Here is an 11,208-nt window from a genome sequence, read left to right on the forward strand (position 1 = left end):
GTGTGTAATGGGAATGTGTTTTTGCATATCCCAACTCCCCTGAGACAACAATGGACCTTGTCAGCTCCGGGAGTTGAACCAGAGACTTTACAATTACTGGCCCAACGCTCAACGGTACAAGCTTAATATATTCTCCATACTCCATATCATGCATCTCTCTTCTATTTTCTGTTTCTCATATTATATTCTTCCTATTACAGTATTTTTGGCGGTATCTGTCTGGCGAATCCTCTTGTCCTCAAGGCGGCGCACACGCTTTAACCGCCTCCCATTTTTCTAGAAATACCAATGTGATGACGTTGATCCGAGCGGCCATTACACAGCGAGTTTCCTTTGGAAGGTCGGGGGCGACAGGGAACTAGCGACCGAAAGACACCGCTCGCAGTGCCGTCCCTGCCGCACCATATGGTTTATACGCCATAAAAATAACGGAAACATTGGCGTTTTATTGACGGTACCCATAATAATCACAGATTGGCTCGTTGATTATAGTTATATAGGTAACGTTAAGAGTGCTGCGCAGCGTCCTACAAACCCGTCTGTCGTCTTGAGTTGCGTCGAATTTGAGCGAAATAACGGTTGTTTCATTACTTCACCATAACCTGTTTTTTTGTTTTTAGCTATCTAAACCGTTTTCAAAATGGACGATAAAGTATTTACAAAGGAATTGGATCAGTGGGTCGAGCAACTGAATGAATGCAAGCAATTGTCGGAGAATCAAGTGCGAACGCTATGCGAAAAGGTAAGAACGAACACCCGACTGAAGACATGTCAGCTAGCGATGTTCTCTCTAAGTTACTTTTAGTTAACTTCTCACCGGTAACATGTTTACGTGAAGGCCGCTGAAATCTAGCCAGCAAGTTAGCGTCGACGACTAATCAATGTTTCCTCTACATTCCGTGGGGATTATTTAGTAACTAACTAGGCAAATACACTTTGATCCGAAGTCTTTAAATCCATTTCCACATCTCGTTAATCGCTAATGTGACTTAGGTAACTTATTTATATATATAAGTTACCTAACAACTGGTATCATAAAAAAGCTAACGTTATTTGGATGGCTGACTAACGTTACTAACTTTAACGACTTACACAACATAAGTAGTTAACCTGTTAACTAAACGTTACTGTTGACTTCAACTATCTAGGTTTATAATTTATTTGCCTATGTTATAGAAAACTTGTAACGTTAACTAGTTATTGTTGCCAATAATGTTGCCCGTTGTCACATGCTAACGTAGCTAGCTAACTAGCAGCGCGTTAGTGGTAATGTTAGCTACGTGCCACCATTAACGATAGCTAACGTGCCACCATTAACGATAGCTAACGTGCCACCATTAACGTTAGCTAACGTGCCACCATTAACGATAGCTAACGTGCCACCATTAACGATAGCTAACGTGCCACCATTAACGATAGCTAACGTGCCACCATTAACGTTAGCTAACGTGCCACCATTAACGTTAGCTAACGTGCCACCATTAACGTTAGCTAACGTGCCACCATTAACGATAGCTAACGTGCCACCATTAACGATAGCTAACGTGCCACCATTAACGTTAGCTAACGTGCCACCATTAACGTTAGCTAACGTGCCACCATTAACGTTAGCTAACGCGCCACCATTAACGTTAGCTAACGCGCCACCATTAACGTTAGCTAACGCGCCACCATTAACGTTAGCTAACGCGCCACCATTAACGTTAGCTAACGCGCCACCATTAACGTTAGCTAACGTGCCACCATTAACGTTAGCTAACGTGCCACCATTAACGTTAGCTAACGTGCCACCATTAACGTTAGCTAACGTGCCACCATTAACGTTAGCTAACGTGCCACCATTAACGTTAGCTAACGTGCCACCATTAACGTTAGCTAACGTGCCACCATTAACGTTAGCTAACGCGCCACCATTAACGTTAGCTAACCAGTGTGTAACTCCGCTTATTGACGTTACTGCTAACTAGTTAGTTGGTTAGCTAAAACATTTTCTGCAAATAGTGTCTGGAAATGCATAGCTATTTAATTCGTTCTAATTGAAGCAAATATTACTGCCTTGTACTTAAGTTAGGACTAAAAACAGTACGTTAGCTACAAACTTTAGCCATAGTATAGTAGTTAAGTTAAGGCGACCACCGAGTAGCTAACCGAACCCAAATGCTTCAACTATTTAACTCCGGGATGAAGGCCCTTGGCTCAATGATCCTCCCCGCACTTATGGTTGCAAGTTAGTGCAGATTTTTGTATTATGCCAGTCACTCAATTAGCTCATGCCAGCTAACATTTTTTAGTTTGGTAAATTAGTCTAGCGGCCAGCTATCAACATTTTAGTGGTCATGGTCAAATTACCAACATGATTTCGTAAGTCAGTCTCACTCGGATACCACCCTATGGAAAAAAATGTGTAGAATTGCAGGTGGATATGTAGACCCCCAACTGTGGCCCCTCACGAGTTCAGATGTTTTTGTTTCCCATCCCTTATCGAACTGGCTTGCAATCTGACTATCCCCACATGATGTCGTTGATGTTGCTAGATATGCAGGCCCTGGGGAAATAGAAGATTCCATTTAGGATGGAACCATTTGAGATCACAATCGCAACAATTATATTTTTCCTCACACAGTGCAGAACATGAGTCTGGCGGATTTTCAAATGCAACAAACATCTCACTGTTTCGTTGGAGAACCCTTTGCACCAAACAAATGTGAATTGCAGACTGTAAAATAATTTCCGTGCTTGACGATCCATACTTTGCATTGTATAGTTGAAATACAGTATGTGCAACAAGCTTAATTTAATGCACCACCTACCCAGGCCATTTTCATTGATCATTCATATTCTTGTTGAGATGATGTTATGACACAATTGCATGTGGATGTTTTCTTTAGCCAGAGGGAAAGTTTTGCTGATGATTTTACATTGTCATCTTCATATTAAAGAGGGATAGTGCTGCAGAGAAGAGGGATAGGGCTGCAGAGAAGTCTCCATGGAGACACACTCGTATTGTTTCCATGGTGACAATGGGGTGGCTTTCACAGCAAATTTGGGCAGGGGAAGCTACGACACCCTTGAAGTTAAAGAAATGAGGCAGCTTTCCTATCTAGTGTTTTGATGTATCGTACATTATTTAAAGAACACATACAATACTTGTCTTTCACTCACCCTCATGAATAATTGTTAACATTTTTATTTAACCTTTATTTAACCAGGCCAGTTGAGAACAAGTTCTCATTTACAACTGCGACCTGGCCAAGACAAAGCAAAGCAGTGCGACAAAAATGACAGTTACACATGGGATAAACAAACGTACAGTCAATAACACAATAGAAAAATCTGTATACAGTGTAAATGTGGATACACCAGTCACTGATGTTTTTTGTAATGCACTTGTTTTGTTCCCCTCTCCAGGCTAAAGAGATCCTTACCAAGGAGTCCAATGTGCAGGAGGTGCGCTGTCCCGTCACGGTGTGCGGAGATGTTCATGGCCAGTTCCACGACCTCATGGAGCTATTCAGAATCGGGGGCAAGTCACCCGACACCAACTACCTGTTCATGGGGGATTATGTAGACAGAGGCTACTACTCGGTGGAAACAGTCTCACTGCTGGTCGCACTTAAGGCAAGTGAATTCTGAACTTGATGAGTGGGCAGAAACCACAGTATTTCAGTTGCTGGTATAAGGTTTGCCTTGCCATAATAAATGACTGAAAAAGAGATGGGACCCAGATAAATACATCTACAGTATATTTTACCTTCAGTATATATTTTTGCCCCGCACCAGTTTTTCTTAACCAGGGACATGTCATTCTCGTATGCTCAATATACTTTGAACTCTCAGCTGTGTCCTGAAGAAAGTCAAGGACCAATCAAGTTTTACTACCTCTGAGGATGTAGGCTAGCTCTTGAAGTGTGTGGGAGCTGGTGGTATTCAGGAGTCAATGTATGCAAGCCGAAGATAATATGCAAACTGAAGTAGGTTGCCGAAGTGTTTTTATTTTTTTGTAGACTCAAGGTATTCCAGGGCTCAGCTGGTAATGCTTACAAGCTAGAAGTGGGACAGTTTACAGTCATAACCAATGTGTCACTCCCCTCATGGCTGTTAACATAGTGGGTCGAATTGGATTCATTGAGCTCATCGTCTGCTGTGACTTTCGAGGTCTCTGTGGGACATATTGGAATAACTTATTTATAAATTATAGGCTATAACAGGATCACTTAGTCAAGTGTGGGGTAAAATGCATGATTTTTAAATGACGTTAATACAATGCAGTTTAGTTTTCAAATGGTGGCACTGTGCCGCTGTCATGTACTTTACAAAGGAACTCGGGCATTTTTTCATCAAGTTATTTAGGCCTGGCGCTTTTGGAGCCAAACTCAATTACGACTGTCTCGCTCCCCAGGTCCGTTACCCAAAACGCATCACGATACTGCGAGGGAACCACGAGAGCAGACAGATCACACAGGTGTACGGCTTCTACGACGAATGCTTGAGGAAGTACGGCAACGCCAACGTGTGGAAATACTTCACAGACCTGTTCGATTATCTTCCCCTGACGGCCCTGGTCGACGAACAGGTAACACAAGTGCTTTAAAAGTGCATGACGTGGCGGGCCAGGCGCAGTGCGTGCTAACCAAGGTTGCCAGGTGCACCCTCCGACACATTGGTGCGGCTGGCTTCCGGGTTGGATGGCGCTGTGATAAGAAGCAGTGCGGCTTGGTTGGGTTGTGTATCGGAGGACGCATGACTTTCAACCTTCGTCTCTCCCGAGCCCGTACGGGAGTTGTAGCGATGAGACAAGATAGTAGCTACTAAACAATTGGATACCATGAAATTGGGGAGAAAACGGGGTAAAATGTAAAGAAAAGTAATAATAAAAAAATATTTAAAGTGCATGACGTGGCCTTACTTTATGTAATGGGGTGCACTCTATTCCCTTAACGTGAACTACTTTTGACCAAGCCTCTGACATTTGGGGGACACAGATTGAAGGTTGTGAATAAGTTCAAAGGAAGCCTAGCTACCGAATTACACTACAGTTCAAAAGTTTGGGCTCACTTAGAAATGTCCTTGATTTTTAAAAGAAAAGCACTTTTTTTTTTTTTTTTTTGTCCATTTAAAATAACATCAAATTGATCAGAAATAGTGTAGACTGTTAATATTGTAAATGACTATTGTAGCTGGAAACGGCAGATTTTTTTTTGTGTGTTCCCCCCCCCCCCCCCCCCCCCCATCTTAATCTTTTATTTTTATTGGCCAGTCTGAGATGTGGCTTTTTCTTTGCAACTCTGCCAACCAAAAGACAACGACTTAAGTAAGAATACTTTCAAGTGCTACTTAAGCACTTTACACCACTGCTCAGTAGAGAGAATTTCCACACTGCCACGTAGGGCTCCACAATATGGGCAAATAATCTAGGACTTATTTTTAACTAAATGTTGCAATTGCGATTTGACTTGCGAATTAGAGCGAAACTGTTGGAATCATGGAAATGGAATGACTATTCTAATTCTATAGTTAGAATTTATAGTGGAAACTTTGAATACAGTGTTTTGAGAAGACAATTAATTAAAATGTCAAGGTGGAGTTATTGTGACAGGGTAGGAACTGAAGTGTTAAGTGTTTCCTAGGGGACCCTATAAGATTTGGCTACATTGCATGTTTTCTCTTGGCTACTTCATGCAGCTAAAATATTCTTGCTTTGCATATTCCTCTTTGATTTAGAAGATACTGGTGCACAAACAACATGCTGATTTAAGTCTACACCATCACTGGTATTATCAGTACATTTATTAGCTTGCTAGCTATTAGCATTAGCGGCTAACAATGAGCATCGCAGCTGATTTTTAAAGCAACTTGCTAAGAAAAGACAAACTAGCTGTTTGCTGATGTAAGAAACACAAACTAATGGTGTAATTATAGACCGCTTGTGGATTTATATTAAGAAGCAAAGTGAAATCAGCATTGTTGTCATCAACATTGTTGTCATCAACATTGTTGCATGTGCTGCATTGACCATGCAGACTGAACGCAAGTGTCTCGTGGTTGAGGAACATCAAATGCTCTCCTCGAATGGCAGGGTGCGTGGCTAGGTCTGTGTGGAAAGTGACATTACACATGGCTTATCACATTTAACAAACCAAATATTCAAATACTGGTATAGAAGGTAAAAACCTAAACTGGGCCCTGCAGCAATACTGGTATATCATAAAATACGGTATACCGCCCAGCCCTAAGCCTATGTAGATATTCCATTAAAGAAGCCGTTTCCAGCTACAATAGTAATTTACACGTCTACACTGTTTCTGATCAATTTGATATGTTAATAGAGAAAATGTTTTTCTTTCAAAAACATAGACATTTGTAAGTGACTCAACTTTTGAACGGTAGTGTAATTCGGTAGCTAGGCTTCCTTTTGAACTTATTCACAACCTTCAATCTGTGTGTTCCAAATGTGTATTTGTAACTCTTGTCATTTATATTCAGGCTACATTAACATTTTAGTAATTTAGCAAACTCTTATCCGGAGCAACTTGTCACAAGGGTAAATCAACATCTATACTCTTGTTTCCTCCTCTGCCTCAGATCTTCTGTCTGCACGGTGGCCTCTCCCCCTCCATAGACACACTGGATCACATCCGGGCCCTGGATCGCCTGCAGGAGGTTCCACACGAGGTCAGTGCTGCCTGCCAGAGGACGTTAGTAGTCAGCCCTGTCAACGACACATACAGTAGGGGCTGGATACTAGCTATCGGATGGTATGAGGTAGTGGTATTGTCATGAGTTTGTGTTTACCTGCCAGTGTAGTGCTAAGCCCTGGGTTGTGTTGTCATGAGGTTGTGTTGACCCAGAGCCAAGCCCTGGGTCATGAGGTTGTGTTGAGCCAAGCCGGGTCATGTTCAGTAGGCACCAAACTGAGTAAAACGGGGAAGATGTAACTGGACTTGTCCAATTTAGAAATGCTTTTCGTTTTCTCATCTGTTTTGCTACGGTGGGCCCTAATGAACATAGCCCTGGTCTCTCCTCAAGAGGTAGGCTATTCAGGTTGTCACCTTTTCCAATGCGTCATTGTCATTGAGGGCTGTGGTCTTATGATGAATATTCCCCTCCTTTGCAATCCTACTGCCCATAGAATTACATCATGTATTAGGCTCTCGGGTGTTCAAGCCATGCTACATGAGGTCATAATCCCTTTGTGTCATTGAGGGCTGCTTTTGTTAATGTGTGTTTCAGGAACGAGGTCATAATTCCCATGTGTCATTGTCGGCTGCTTTTGTTAATTATGTGTTTGTTTCAGGGGCCCATGTGTGACCTGCTGTGGTCAGACCCAGATGACCGTGGGGGCTGGGGCATCTCCCCCCGGGGTGCCGGCTACACCTTTGGGCAGGACATCTCGGAAACCTTCAATCATGCCAACGGTCTTACCCTTGTGTCCCGTGCCCACCAACTTGTCATGGAGGTAACCACACTTTTAGTTTAGGCTAAGTGTGTTTATATACTTGGTTGGTGTAGTTAGAATTAAAGCATGTGGCACAACTACAGTGATTCTGGTAGTAACATGCTTTACCTGTTAGATATTTACATGAATTAATGGACTTTCATGTAAATGGAAAATAAAGTTATAGTATATTTTTGGTGGGGAGCATAGAATTTCAATTCTACCATGGAAAAGGCCAATTTCTGAATATTTAAAATGTTGCCGTACTTCCATTTTGTTCATGGAACCTAAAGGTCTGTTAGGATAGAGCTGAGGTAGTCTCCATGTTTTTAAAGGTCTGTTAGGATAGAGCTGAGGTAGTCTCCATGTTTTTAAAGGTCTGTTAGGATAGAGCTGAGGTAGTCTCCATGTTTTTAAAGGTCTGTTAGGATAGAGCTGAGGTAGTCTCCATGTTTTTAAAGGTCTGTTAGGATAGAGCTGAGGTAGTCTCCATGTTTTTAAAGGTCTGTTAGGATAGAGCTGAGGTAGTCTCCATGTTTTTAAAGGTCTGTTAGGATAGAGCTGAGGTAGTCTCCATGTTTTTAAAGGTCTGTTAGGATAGAGCTGAGGTAGTCTCCATGTTTTTAAAGGTCTGTTATGATAGAGCTGAGGTAGTCTCCATGTTTTTAAAGGTCTGTTAGGATAGAGCTGAGGTAGTCTCCATGTTTTTAAAGGTCTGTTAGGATAGAGCTGAGGTAGTCTCCATGTTTTTAAAGGTCTGTTAGGATAGAGCTGAGGTAGTCCATGTTTTTAAAGGTCTGTTAGGATAGAGCTGAGGTAGTCCATGTTTTTAAAGGTCTGTTAGGATAGAGCTGAGGTAGTCCATGTTTTTAAAGGTCTGTTAGGATAGAGCTGAGGTAGTCCATGTTTTTAAAGGTCTGTTAGGATAGAGCTGAGGTAGTCCATGTTTTTAAAGGTCTGTTAGGATAGAGCTGAGGTAGTCCATGTTTTTAAAGGTCTGTTAGGATAGAGCTGAGGTAGTCCATGTTTTTAAAGGTCTGTTAGGATAGAGCTGAGGTAGTCCATGTTTTTAAAGGTCTGTTAGGATAGAGCTGAGGTAGTCCATGTTTTTAAAGGTCTGTTAGGATAGAGCTGAGGTAGTCCATGTTTTTAAAGGTCTGTTAGGATAGAGCTGAGGTAGTCCATGTTTTTAAAGGTCTGTTAGGATAGAGCTGAGGTAGTCCATGTTTTTAAAGGTCTGTTAGGATAGAGCTGAGGTAGTCCATGTTTTTAAAGGTCTGTTAGGATAGAGCTGAGGTAGTCCATGTTTTTAAAGGTCTGTTAGGATAGAGCTGAGGTAGTCCATGTTTTTAAAGGTCTGTTAGGATAGAGCTGAGGTAGTCTCCGTTTTTAAAGGTCTGTTAGGATAGAGCTGAGGTAGTCTCCATGTTTTTAAAGGTCTGTTAGGATAGAGCTGAGGTAGTCTCCATGTTTTTAAAGGTCTGTTAGGATAGAGCTGAGGTAGTCTCCATGTTTTTAAAGGTCTGTTAGGATAGAGCTGAGGTAGTCTCCATGTTTTTAAAGGTCTGTTAGGATAGAGCTGAGGTAGTCTCCATGTTTTTAAAGGTCTGTTAGGATAGAGCTGAGGTAGTCTCCATGTTTCTGTAGATGATTCAGCTGGAAGCTGCTGTGCTAGAGTTGAAACGGAATCAATAATTCAAGATCCTTGTGTACAGTGTTTTATATTTATAGTTTTACCCACTTCCAGCTTAAAATAAGTTCTTTTTTGATAACCAAACCTCTATTTTTGATGTGAATTGCATGTTATAAAAGGGTTCAGGCACATTTTTGTGATTACTTATTTTTTTAAATTAAACTTACCCCAAACAGCAAATCAATTCCTCATCCTTGTGTTGTAGTATGGGGGCCCTGAAAAAACATGAACAAAGGTGCCAAAAACACCTAAATATGTCCTTTTAGAAACGGCAAAGCTCTCAGTATAGTGATGAAGGGGACGTTGTACACATGAAATTGTCATTCTTAACTTTAGCCCAACCCTGTATTCCCTTTTGTGCGACCTAAGCCGTTTCCCCTATCCAGCTGTTCCATTCTCCATGTAGCCAGCTGCTACAGGTAACTGGCAACGTCCTAATGGGGCGTTGGGCCACCACGAACCACCAGCGCCGTGGCATGGATTCTACAAATGTCTAGAACTTCCTGTGTGGAAGCATCCTGTTTTCTATATACTTATCCCTCATTTACTCAAGTGTTTCCTTTATTTGGGCAATTACCTATAGAATGGACGGATAGCTATCGCTCGAGTCGCAACAAAATGGAATATAACGTTGCGGCAAGTTCAGAATGACAATTTCCTGTAAAATATTTAAAGAGCTGCATCACTATACTGAGAGCTTCCAAACTGACCTACACTATTCACAAAAGTGAATTCACAAACTAGGTGCCTGAACCCTTCTATAACATTCCATTAACATCAAAAATAGAGATTTGGTAGTGTAAGAAAAAAAAAATGTTGGGGGGGGGGGGGGGGGGCAGTGCTTCGAGACAAAATGACGCCCTCTTCCCCATAAAGTGCACTAGTAAAATGTTCTTGGACTATGTAGGCAATTTGGCTCAGTCACTCTGCATAAGAATATAGAGTTGGAAATTAACCTTTAACTGTCTGAATTTAACTTTTTATAAGAGTTTTGTCTAACGATTTAGAATAAGTGACTTGAGGTTGTTTACTTTTAAATTGATCATTTCAACTAAATGGTTAATGTACTAATGTACGGGTTGCCATTTTCCAGGGCTACAACTGGTGTCATGACCGAAACGTTGTCACCATCTTCAGTGCGCCAAACTACTGCTATCGCTGTGGCAACCAAGCTGCCATCATGGAACTGGACGATACTCTTAAATACTCTTTGTAAGTGACATTTTGAGGTTCTGGAGTAGATGTTTTAACTTTGAGTCTTACTGAGAAGAAATAGAATGCAGTAGCTGCATGTGCTTTTTCAGTTCTTCAAAGTAACACTCATTGTCCCTAATTGGAACTTCTATATTCAGCACCAAAAACAGATCTTCACAATTGGCATAAATTGAGTTATAGTTTCCATTGACCACATGAGGTTTTTAGTCTAAAAATGACAGTTCTGTAAATGGTCCCAATTGGAGTCATCCTAATGTTGTATTTCCTGTCCACCTCCAGCCTTCAGTTCGACCCTGCACCTCGACGCGGAGAGCCCCACGTCACCCGCCGTACCCCTGACTACTTCTTATAAACTCCTCTACAGCAAACGACAAACCCTCCCAAAACCTGTGTGCATATGACCTGTTACCAACATTAAAGCACTAACATGGACCAAAATGTGCCATATAAGCATTTAGTACACATTACAATAATACACATTGCCCTGTGTCTCAGTACTGCAACACAGTGTCCTGTTTTAGCCTTTAGTGCAATTGCCTGCTCTATACTATTGATCGTAATGTTCCTTTGTTTTTCTTCCTTGGACTGTACATTACGCAAACAAATGTGACAACTCTTCCTATCACTGGACAAATATACAATTTCTGTTGGCAATGCCGGGCATGTGAATTATTTACAATATTTTATACAAATGCACACTTACATCCCTAGCCTTCACCACACTATTTGGGAATGGATGCTTAAAATTGAGGGAGATGCCTCTTCCTCCTTGGGATTGTATGCTTTCATGTCAATAGATCTACCTGCTTTCTCCTACTCGTTTGCGTTTACTGCCCTCTTTACTGTATATTTGTCAGTGATTGCC

General features: G+C 41.5%; 1 protein-coding gene across 1 annotated transcript; it reads left to right on the plus strand.

Moving 5' to 3' along the window:
- Positions 1-294: 294 nt before the first annotated feature.
- Positions 295-11,001, plus strand: ppp2cb (protein phosphatase 2, catalytic subunit, beta isozyme). The gene is made up of 7 exons (XM_021601659.2): positions 295-742; positions 3,409-3,618; positions 4,400-4,573; positions 6,583-6,672; positions 7,295-7,456; positions 10,222-10,340; positions 10,623-11,001. The coding sequence occupies exons 1-7, from the start codon at positions 641-643 to the stop codon at positions 10,693-10,695; spliced, it is 930 nt and encodes a 309-aa protein (XP_021457334.1). The 5' UTR covers positions 295-640; the 3' UTR covers positions 10,696-11,001.
- Positions 11,002-11,208: the final 207 nt, after the last annotated feature.

This window comes from Oncorhynchus mykiss, chromosome 5 (genome assembly GCF_013265735.2).
Source record: "Oncorhynchus mykiss isolate Arlee chromosome 5, USDA_OmykA_1.1, whole genome shotgun sequence".
Taxonomy (NCBI): Eukaryota; Metazoa; Chordata; class Actinopteri; order Salmoniformes; family Salmonidae; genus Oncorhynchus; species Oncorhynchus mykiss.